This window comes from Chiloscyllium plagiosum, chromosome 12 (genome assembly GCF_004010195.1).
Source record: "Chiloscyllium plagiosum isolate BGI_BamShark_2017 chromosome 12, ASM401019v2, whole genome shotgun sequence".
Lineage (NCBI taxonomy): Eukaryota > Metazoa > Chordata > Chondrichthyes > Orectolobiformes > Hemiscylliidae > Chiloscyllium > Chiloscyllium plagiosum.
The window spans coordinates 85,011,667-85,022,824 of record NC_057721.1 but is presented as its reverse complement, the minus strand read 5'-3'; the positions used below and the strand labels follow the sequence as shown (position 1 = coordinate 85,022,824).

General features: G+C 45.9%; 1 protein-coding gene across 4 annotated transcripts in view; it reads right to left on the bottom strand.

Moving 5' to 3' along the window:
- The window catches only part of agpat3 (1-acylglycerol-3-phosphate O-acyltransferase 3), a 73,762-nt gene that overhangs the window by 20,787 nt on the left and 41,817 nt on the right, over positions 1-11,158 (bottom strand). For all 4 annotated transcript variants that reach the window (XM_043701434.1, XM_043701437.1, XM_043701436.1 and 1 more), the window contains exons 2-6: positions 6,089-6,313; positions 4,603-4,772; positions 4,253-4,414; positions 2,993-3,146; positions 1,924-2,026 (exon numbers count right to left, since the gene is read on the bottom strand). In XM_043701434.1, coding sequence (XP_043557369.1) covers positions 1,924-2,026; positions 2,993-3,146; positions 4,253-4,414; positions 4,603-4,772; positions 6,089-6,266 — 767 coding nt within the window. In that variant the 5' untranslated portion in view covers positions 6,267-6,313. The remainder of the gene's footprint in view (positions 1-1,923; positions 2,027-2,992; positions 3,147-4,252; positions 4,415-4,602; positions 4,773-6,088; positions 6,314-11,158) is intronic.

Genomic DNA, 11,158 nt, shown 5'->3' with positions numbered 1-11,158 from the left:
CTCCAGCCCCCACCCACACAGAGGCAGACACCTCCAGCCCCCACCCACACAGAGGCAGACCCCCCCTAGCCCCCACCCACAGGGACAGACTCTCACTGTGAACAGCTGGAACCCCAAGCACTGTTCTTTGTGGCAGTCACACCCTGCCAATGTGAGAATGACCCATTTACACCGACTGTTTTCTATCTCTTCACCAATCGTTAATCCATGACAGGACACTACCTCCTATCCCATAACGGTGAGGCCTCGGGGTGTTGCTGAACAAAGACAGGTGCACAGTTTTTTGAATGTGGAGTCACAAGTTGACAAGGTAGTGAAGAAGGTGTTTGACATGTTTGCTATTTTTGGTCAGTGCACTGGGATAGGGGTTGGGAGGTTATGTTGGGTCTGTACAAGACACTGGATAGGTCACTTATAGAATACTGCATTCAATTCTGGTCTCCCTGTTATAGAAACATGAAAAGGTTCAGAAAAGATTTACATGGATGTTGCCAGGGTTGGAGAATTTGAGCTACAGGGAGAAGTTGAATAGGCTGAGGCTGTTTTCCCTGGAGCGTCGGAGGCTGAGGGGTAAGCTTATAGAGGTTAATAAAATCATGAGGGGCATGGATAAGACAAATAGACAAGATCTTTTCCCTGGATAGGTGAGTCCAAAACTAGAGGGCACAGGCTTAAAGTGAGAGGGGAAATATTTAAAAGGAACCTGAGAGGTAACTTTTTCACACAGAGGATGGTGCATGCTTGGAATGAGCTACCAAAGAAAGTGGTGGAGGCTGGTACAATTACAGCATTTAAAGGCATGTGGATGGGTATATGAATAGGAAGGGATATGGGCTAAATACTGGCAAATGGGACTAGATCAGTTTAGGATATCTGGTCGGCAGGATCTCATCATCATAACCCAATTCTCCTTTTCCTTCTTGTCTGTCCTTCCTAAGTGTCACATATTATGGAATATTCAGTTCCCAATGCTGGTCACCATGCAGATATGTTTCTCTAATGGCAATCTGTTCTTTCCTGTGTATCTGGATGTCTGCCTTCAGACCATCGGCCTGTGAGCATCAAACAGAGTGCCCTTCCCTTGGTCTCTTTGATATCAGTCTCACTCAAGGCCTACCCAGCTCGCTATCTCTTGCCTTCCTGTCTCTCCGGCATCTTTCCAACCACCTGTTACCAACTTTCCTTCCTTCCAATTTCAATTAGCCCCTCAGGTTCCCATCCCCTGACAAACTCAATTAAACCCAGCCCAACAGCACAAGTAGATGTCCATTAAACCATCCCTTTCAGTTCTGGTAAAATGTATCCCTTGTTGAGGTTTTACTTGCTCTGGAACGGATCCTAATTCCTCAGGAACCTCTCCTTCCTAGACCAGCTCTCCAGCCACATGTTCAATCCAGCAGTTCTCCTCCCTCTTCTAGCAATATGCACCACAATCTCTGGCTAATCTCCCCCTCCCAGAATGACATCTCATAGCTGCTGTGTGACATCCTGCACCCTGGCACCATGGGTCTCTCACAGCACAGTGGCGGTGTCCCTAACTTTAAGCCAGGAGACTTGGGTTCAGGTCCCACCTGCTCCAGAGGTAACATCTCTGAATCAGGTTGCACAGAAAGTATTGATCACTCTGGAGTCACATTTAATGCTGCAGAAAAGCCTGTCTGATCACTCTGACTGTGAATCCTCTATCATTACTGCCCTCCCATTCCTCTCCATCTCCTGTGGTCCCAAGGGCTGGGCTCTGCTACACTTCTCACAGTCACCATCATTCTCACCAGTTTCCAAATCGGAATACCAATTAGCAAGCTCGACAGACTCTGGGGCCTCTTGCCTGCCTACCTGGCTCTCCCAGGCTGCCTGGTGAGTTTAGGGTTTGTGTGTCAGACTGACAGATATTTGTTTGATCACTTACCACTTGTTCCTTACCTGACACACATATCTGCATGGTACTGCTTGCCGTGCAGTATGCCCAAGAGTGTTGGGTTCTTGTTATCTCGGAAGTTTAACGTCACATCATACACAGCAGTAACTGAAATGGAAAGCAGCCAGATGATGTTGCAGCAATACATTTCACAGGGCTGGCTCACAGAGTACAGGCTGAAGCAGCTCGCAAACATGTCACTGGCCCTCATATTGGCCCCAAGTCTCATCAGTCTTCACAAGCTGACAGGGGCTTTACGGACTGCAGCGTTGAAGAGAGTTGCTGATGTGGCTGCTGTAATATGGGACTGCTTCAAGATAGCCAGAGCAAGTGGTGGAGGCTGGTACAATTATAACATTTAAAAACTATCTGAATGGGTAAATGAATGGGAAGGATTTAGAGGGATACAGGCCAGATGCTGGCAAATGGGACGAGATCAATTTTGTATATATGATTGGCATTGACAAGGTGGACTGAAGGGTCTGCTTCCACGCTGTACATCCATGACTCTGAAACACAAGCAGGTAGCCGCTCAGTGAGTTTTCACACCCGATGTCAAAAGTCTAAAATAAAAACAAGCCACAGTCACTGCATACACAGTAGAACCCAAATCTGAAACAGAACCAAATCCACTTCAACTTCAAACCAAGAGAGGTGCCTGACTTTCCCACAAGGAAGCTAACATAGGCTGTTTTCAGAGGCCAACCTTGTGACCAGTGTGAGAAGCTTGTGCCTGAGAGGGTGGATTTGAGGGACATTTCCTAATGGGATTGGAGGATTTGTTCCCTGGGATCTGTTCCAAGGTGTTAGGAGGCAAAACAAGGAACAGAAAGGAGTTAATTGCGCTGAAGGCGAGAGAGCAGGGTAGCAGAGGCTCAGAGGGGTCTCAAATCCAGCAACACAAATATAATAAAACAAAACCGCAAATGTTGGAGGTCAGAAACAAAAAAAAACTGTTGGAGAAACTCAGCAGGTCTGGCAAGATCTGTGGATAGAAAGCAGAGTTAATATTTTGAATCCAGATATACAAGAACGAATGTATTGAGAGGTCAGGGCGGAACACAGCCAACTCACCCGTTCCCCTGAGGTATTTAACAGTGGTGGTAAAACCTTTGGTCCTTGGTAACAGGTGATATTTCAGCTTCGGTAGACCCTTAGATTCAGCAACCTCCATACTAATACGATGTTTCTTCTCTGTAAAACGTGTGCCTTCACAGTATAACAGAAACTGAAATAGAGAGTGAGACAGATAAAAGGTCTTTTAACAACCAACCCAGAATCAAGGCATGGGACCTCATATGGAGGGGGGGGTCATGGTCCCGCACACACACACACACACACATACACACACCCCGACCCTCACTGGGGGGACGGGTGTCCCGCACTCATTGACTGGGTACTGACCCACACACATTGACTTGCACTGGGTTACAGATGTACAAGATTAAGACAAATTGTAACTCTTCCCATTAGCTGACAGTACAAGGAGTCGGGCACAGAAATCACATATTTTGGGGGAAAGAGCTGCAGCAGGGACAATGAGGAGGAATGTTCTTACACAGCAAGTAGCAATGACCAAGAACTCATCCACAGGGTGTTGGTGGAAACAGAAATCAACAAATGATTTCAAAAGGAACAGAAACTGAAATTGCTGGAGAAACACAGCAGTTCTGAAGGAGGATCACCAGAGCAGCACGGTGGCTAGTGCAGCTGCCTTACAGCCCCAGGGACCGGATGACTGTCCGTGTGGAGTTTGCACATTCTCCCCATGTCTGAGAGTTTCCTCCAGATGCTCCGGTTTCCTCCCACAGTCCAAAGATGTGCAGGTTAGGTGGATTGGCCATGCTAAATTGCCCATAGTGTTCAGGGATGCGTAGGTTAGGTGCATTAGTCAGGGCTAAATATAGAGTAATAGGGTAGGGGAATGGGCCTAGATGGGTTATACTCTTTGGTGGGTCAGCGTAGACGTGTTGGATCAAATGATCTGTTTCCACGCTGTAGGGATTCTATGATTCTAAATCAGATATGAAATGTTAACTCTGCTTTCCCTCCACAGATGCTGCCAGATCTGCTGAGTTTCTCCGACAATTTCTGTTTCTTTTTCATATTTCCAGTATTAGCAGTTCTTTGTTTTATTTAAATGATATCAAAAGGAAACTGAAGGGAATAAATGTTGTCTTTGGGATAAGTGGAGGGGAATGGATTGACTGAATTGATCCAAGGAGAGTTGGCAGAGCTTGGCTGAGTTGGCTTCCTGTGCTGGAATGACTCTTAGAGAGGCTTGCACTTGCTCCCAGATATGCGTGCAGTTTTGGAACTGGGCAGTGTACTCACCCACATGTACTCTGGGTAGTCCTGCAATGCCTTCAGTCCATTTACAACCGTGTCTCTGTCCTCATCCCAACGACGTTTACAGAAAACAATCTCCAGGAAATACCACGTCCATCCGATCAGAGGTACATAAAGCAATTCCTTCTTCGCCAACACTTTGGAGCTCTGTAGGCATCAGGGCAGTGAATAAATCCACAGTAATAATGGAGTTACAGAAAACCAGCTTCACATCCTTCACCAGCCTCCCTCCCCCTTCAGCCCACTACTCCCCCCACCCCCACAATCTCAGTTCCCACAGGGTTTTCAACACAGACACTTAAAATACAAAAAGATAAAATGGGAATGTTACTGACCCCCAGAACGCCGTGTCTTTCACACATGGCCCAACCGCAGAGGAAGTCAATCTCAAAATTGTGATTTAAGATGACAATAACATGCTCCTTGCCAAATTGGTCCACCGTGGCCTGGTCAGTGAAAAGTGTACATTCCGTGCCAGACCACCATTCCAGCAGCAAGACCAGCTCTAGAGATACAGAGGGAAGATGGCCAGATTACCAACAGCAATAGCAGCTGAAACGGACAAAGACCTCAACTCATCAAGTTGGCCACAGGACAGCATGAGCACTAGAACACATTCCAAAAACCAGGCAAGAAAACACTCCGAGCACTATGTTAGGGAAAATGCAGAGAATGTTACATGTCCAACAGAAACCCCTCGGGCTAACTTAAAAACATCGCTCCAGCTCAATGGCCAAGCAAACCTTCCTCTACTATCAAATAGGAAGTAAAGGTGTCTCTACACTGTCACCGTCGAACACTCTCAGGACAGGGACAGCATGGGGTTAGATACAGAGTAAAGCTCCCTCTACACTGTCACCGTCAAACACTCTAATGCAGAGCAGTGTGAGGTGATGCACTTCGGTAGGAAGGACATTGAAATACAGTATAAAACAGGCTGTAAGGTTAGCAGTGGTGGACTCTCCCTCTTTATGGGCATTTAGGCGGGCATTGGATAGGTATATGGAGGATAGTGGGTTAGTATAGGTTAGGTGGGCTTGGATCGGCGCAACATCGAGGGCCAAAGGGCCTGTACTGCGCTGTATTGTCCTATGTTCTATGTTCTAAAACTCCCAGGACAGGGACAGCATGGGGTTAGATACAGAGTAAAGCTTCCTCTACACTGTTCCCCATCAAACACTCCCAGGACAGTGACAGTACGGGGCTAGATATAGAGTAAAGCTCCCTCTACACTGTCCCCCATCAAAACTCCCAGGACAGTGACAGCATGGGGTTAGATACAGAGTAAAGCTTCCTCTACACTGTTCCCCATCAAACACTCCCAGGACAGTGACAGTACGGGGCTAGATATAGAGTAAAGCTCCCTCTACACTGTCCCCCATCAAAACTCCCAGGACAGGGACAGCATGGGGTTAGATACAGAGTCAAACATTCCCAGGACAGGAACAGTACGGGGTAAGATACAGAGCAAAGCCCCCTCTACACTATCCCCACCAAATACTCCCATTCAGGGATGCATGGGGTTAGATAGAGTAAAAGCGCCCTCTACTCTTTTCAACTGAAAGTAATAGTGTCCCTATCAAACATTTGTTAGCCCTAAATGAGATCCACTCGGACAGTTTTCCTTATTGGCGAGCAGCCGGTTTGCATGGTGCCCTGTATGATTGCTATCGGTGTCAAGGCAAGAATTGAGTAAACTCTAATAACAGGCTTGCCGCAGTGGAGGATATCAGTCTGGGCTGACTTTCCACCCTGGTCAACAAATGGCATCTCCCATTCACAAACAGCTGAAGGTCAGGCAAGGCTGTGGGGAATACTCACGGCTCCACAGTGAGTACGCAAGCCGACAGTTGAGATGTCGATACAGTTGCTTGTTGATGGGCCAAATGGGGAGAGTGCAAAGTTGGATAAAGTTGATGCAGAAGCCACTGACAACGAACACGAATCCAAGTAAAAGGTGAACTATGAACTGAGTCTTCAGGTAAGCGATGAAACTCATGGTTTAATCAGAAACGTTTACAAGGCCCCTCACTCAGAATAACCGTCCTGTGAAAGAGGGAGAGAATACAGATCATCAATATAACTGTGACAGTGCAGTAATCTCCAGCACAGCTTCAGGCCATTCGGCCCACCAACTGGTCTCTTAAATCTCACCTCTAGTTATTTTGCCAATCACCACAAAACCACGCCCACTGGTTCACAATTCAACAGCAACGGTTTCAGGTGAGGAGAAGGTTTGAGAGCTGGTCATGTTGTTGGGGGCAAGGGTACACGCGTCTTCTGTGCTAACCAATTCTCAATCTATGTTCAAACATTACCCCCAATACCAGGAGCTTGCGTACTAACCTTTTATGTCACACGTTATCGAATAGAGGCGAGGTTACTGAATATGTTCTAGGCTGCATGAGAATTTTGATGGACAAGGGAGTCCAGGATTACGAGGAGCCAGCAAAAATGTGGGGTCAAGACCACAATGCAACCAGTCACGATCTTTCAAACGGTAGAGGGGCTTGATAGGCCTAAAGGCCACTCTTTCTCTCATTTCTTTTATCCTTTCTGCTGACCAGAGTTACAAGCTAGAGCTATCACCCGAGAGACTGCAACCCTGGCTCTCAGTAGGCACTCTGATAAGGCACACAGCTAACTCCACATGTCCTGATGGGGCATCAGTTGCTCGAGCTGATTCTGAAACACTGTCAGCTAAACTGCTGTGTCTAACCAGGACAGCAACTCTTTCTTTTCCCAGGGCCAGGGATACTTTCTAGACTTGCACCTTCTGAAAAAATGCTGATATTTATCAAGCACTGTCCAAGAGATCTGGGCAACAGGTACTCAATACTGTAAATGACTCCTTCACATCAACTGTGAGCATCATGTTACAGCATTGTTTAATAGAGCCCGGTGTAGCACACAGAGAGAGAAGGGAACAGGCCATTCATTCTAATTGTAGTTTTAATATAATTATTGTGGAATTTTCTCAGCTGTTGCAGACTGCAAAGACTCTTTAGTTGGGATTCACTGAATTGTTATGGCCCAGAAGCAGACTGTGTTTGTGCCAGTTGTCTATCTCTTCCCCACAGCCCGGCCTATTGTTCTTTCATCTTGAAATCCTTGTTGAACCTGCTGCCATCACAGAGGCGGTACATTTCAGATCCTAACCAGTCACTGCATAAAAAAAGTTTTCCTTATCCTACTATGGCTTCTTCTACTGATCCCGTTTCCATCTGGGACACAGCCAAAACATTTTCTGCCTACAGTCTCAGTCCGGACCACTCCTGCTGGGAACCAGAAGAGAACATTCGTAGACAGTGAGGTGGGAACTAGAGACTGTAAGGATCATGAAGTTTGCATTACCAAGGGGAAGAGTAGGTCGTGAGCAGATGAACGCAAAAGAACCAGCAGTCTGAAGTACATATGCTTTAATACAAGGAGTATAGTGGGTAAGGCAGATGAACTCAGGGCTTGGATTGGTGCCTGGGAGTATGATGTTATTGCGATCACAGAGACTTGGTTGAAGGAAGGGCATGATTGGCAACTAAATGTTCCACGATATAGATGCTTCAGACAGGACAGGGAGGGAAGTAAAAAAGGGTGTTGGGGGGTGGGGGGATGGGGGTGGAGTTGCATTGCTGGTCAGGGATAATATCACAGCTGCGCTAAAGGAGGACACTATGGAGGTAGTGAGGCATTATGGGTGGAGCTGAGAAATAAAAAGGGTGCAGTTACACTGTTGGGGCTGTATTACAGACCTCCCAACAGTGAGCGTGAGGTAGAAGAACAAACAGGTAAACAGATTATGGAAAGATGTAGAGGCAATAGGGTAGTGGTGATGGGAGATTTTAATTATCCCAATATTGACTGGAATACACTTAGTGCCAGAGGTCTGGATGGGGCAGAATTTGTAAGGAGCATCCAGGAAAGTTTTCTAGAGGAGTTTGTCCATAGCCCGACGAGGGAAGGGGCCATACTGGACCTGGTACTGGGGAACGAGCCAGGCCAGGTGGTAGAAGTTTCGGTGGAGGATTTCTTTGGGAACAGTGACCACAATTCTGTAAGTTTTAGAATACTCTTCGACAAAGCTGAGAGTGGTCCTAAGGGAAGAGTAGTAAACTGGGCCAAGGTTAATTATATAAAAATTCGGCAGGAGCTGGGAATTTTGGGGAATTGGGGGCAGCTATTTGAAGGGAAGTCCACATTTGGTATGTGGGAGGCTTTCGAAGATAGGTTGAAGATAATGCAGGATAGGCATGTCCCATTGAAGGCAAAGGATAGGAAGGGCAGGATTCATGAACCTTGGATGACAGGAGAAATCGTGCAACTAGCCAAGAGGAAAAGGAAAGCGTACATAAGGTTCGGGCAGCTAGAACAGAACGGGCCATAGAGGAATATCAGAAGAGTAGGACCAATCTTAAACGAGGAATTAAGCAGGCTAAAAGGGGTCATGAAATAACTTGAGCAAGCAGAATTAGGGAGAATTCCAAGGCCTTTTATTCATATAGAAGAAGCAAGAGGGTAACTAGAGAAAGGATATGTTCACTAAAGGATAAGAAAGGAAGGTTGTGCGTCAAACCTGAGAAAGTGGGTGAGATTCTCAATAATCACTTTGCATCAATCGATGAAGCAGACACGAGTGGCTGAATGATCTAAATCAAGAGTGTGTATGTTCACAAGCAAAATAACCATCGCGAACGTACTCCCTCCTACAAGCATTGAGTATTGGTGATCAGTGTATAATTCTGCCTACTATAGTGACTTCACTATGACACGTGATTGATAATCCAAAATACTGGGTCACAACTGAAGCAGAGGGTATATAAAAAAGGATTTGGAAATCAGTAAAAAAAAAGTTGGGCAATGAACTGCAATGAATCAGTACTCCCCAGTAGGAAGTGAGAGAGATACGTTGTTTACATTGTACTGATGTGAAATTGCACAAGCCAATTCCTTAGTAAACCTGTCATGGGAGAGGGACCGAATACAAATTTGTCGCATTTGGACAGTCTTGACTAAACCAGTGTCCCGGAGCTCAAGGCTAACCACAAGTTTTAATTAGTGATCCCCCACCTGCAGTAACACATCCCACATTGCATCCTTAGGGTTTAAGTAAAGACCAAGAGAAAACAAACAAAAATGCCAGAGTGCATTTGTAAGCAACAGGAAGATTATTTCCTTAAATTGAAGAATTGTCACAGACATTTTCAGCGAATTGCTCCATAATGAGATATTGTACTGGATAATCAGCCACTATCAGCTGCACCACAACAAGGATTCATCACTCTTTCCGACTCAGTACTGGAGCTCATGACTTGGAGGGTATCATGGAGTGTTCAAGCTTCAGTCCAGAGAGGTCAGCACTGAATGGTAAACAGTTCAAGAGGATACCGTAAGGGAGTGCCACACTGTCCAAAGGACACAGCTGAAGGAGTGCTGACCTTTGGGTGCTCAGACTTTTGGATTTTTACCCAATGCCTAGTCTGTCCTGTCAGGAGATTTACTTGGAGAAGAATTGGGGCACTGTCCCGACTGCACTAGATCAATATCTACACTACCACAAACATCACAAAAACAAAACACAAAACTTAGATTTTCAAATGGACATGCTGGTGATGGTCATGTGGTTTGGTGAAATTAGTGATGAACAAAGTTCAAGGCAGAGAAGTATGAGGTGAGATGTTTGCGGCATGGATACAGAGAGATTAGATTAGGCTAGATTCCCTACAGTGAAACAGGCCCTTTGGTCCAACAAGTCCACACCGACCCGCCAAAGAGTAACCCACCCAGACCCATTTCCCTTTGGCTAATGTACCTAACATTGTGGGCAATTTAGCATGGCCAATTCACCTGACCTGCACGTATTTGGACTGTGGGACGAAACTGAAGCACCCGGAAGAAACCCACACAGACACGGGGAGAATGTGCAAACTCCACACAGACAGTCGCCCAAAGGTAGAATCGAACCCGGGTCCCACTGAGCCACCGTGCTGCCCCGTAGAGTATGAGAAAAGGTGCAACTATAAATGGGGTAGAACACAGCAAAATGGGTGCACATGGGCAAGTGTTATTAAAGGTAGCAGGACAGTGGAGAGCACAGTTAACAAAGCACAGAGTTCTGAGGATATAATAATAATGAATAAAGTATCAAAACAGGGTTATGTTAAGCCTGTATAAAATACATTAAGCCTTAGCTGGAGTATTTTATACATTTCAGGAAGAATGGAAAAGGATTAGAGTGAGTGCAGAAGTGGTTTAAAAGAATGGTTCCACAGATAAGGAACTTCAGTTATCAGTACAGATTGGAGAAATTGGAATGTACTGTCTGAGAGTGTGGTGGAGGTAGGCTCACTCCAACAGTTAGGGTCTTTTGATTTGATTTACTGTTGTTACATGTACCTAAGTACAGTGAAAAGTTTTGTTTTGCCAGCAGTACAGTCAGATCATAAAGAACAAGGAAATACAGATCATAGGGTGCTTAGACAGGGCAAGACATACAAGGTTACACTGCACAGGAGGTGCACAAATGAAATCAATGTTAGATTTGAAGTTAAAGAGGTCCATTCAACAGTCAACAGCAGGGAAGAAGCTGTTCTCAAATCTGTTGGTGCGTGTGTTCAAGTTTCTGTATCTTCTGCCTAATGGAAGAGTTTGGAAGAGATTATAACCGGGGTGGGAGGAGTCTTTGATGATGTCGGCTGCCATTCACAACAATGGAGTCCATGGATGGGAGGTTGGCTGCCGTGACAGTCTGGGCTGTGCACACCACCTACTGTAGTTCCTTATGGTCCTGGGTAGAGCAGTTGCTGTACCAGGCCGTTATGCACCCGGATAGAATGCTCTCTATGGTGCATCTGTAAAAGTTGGGGAGGGTCCTTATGGACATGCTGAATTTCCTAA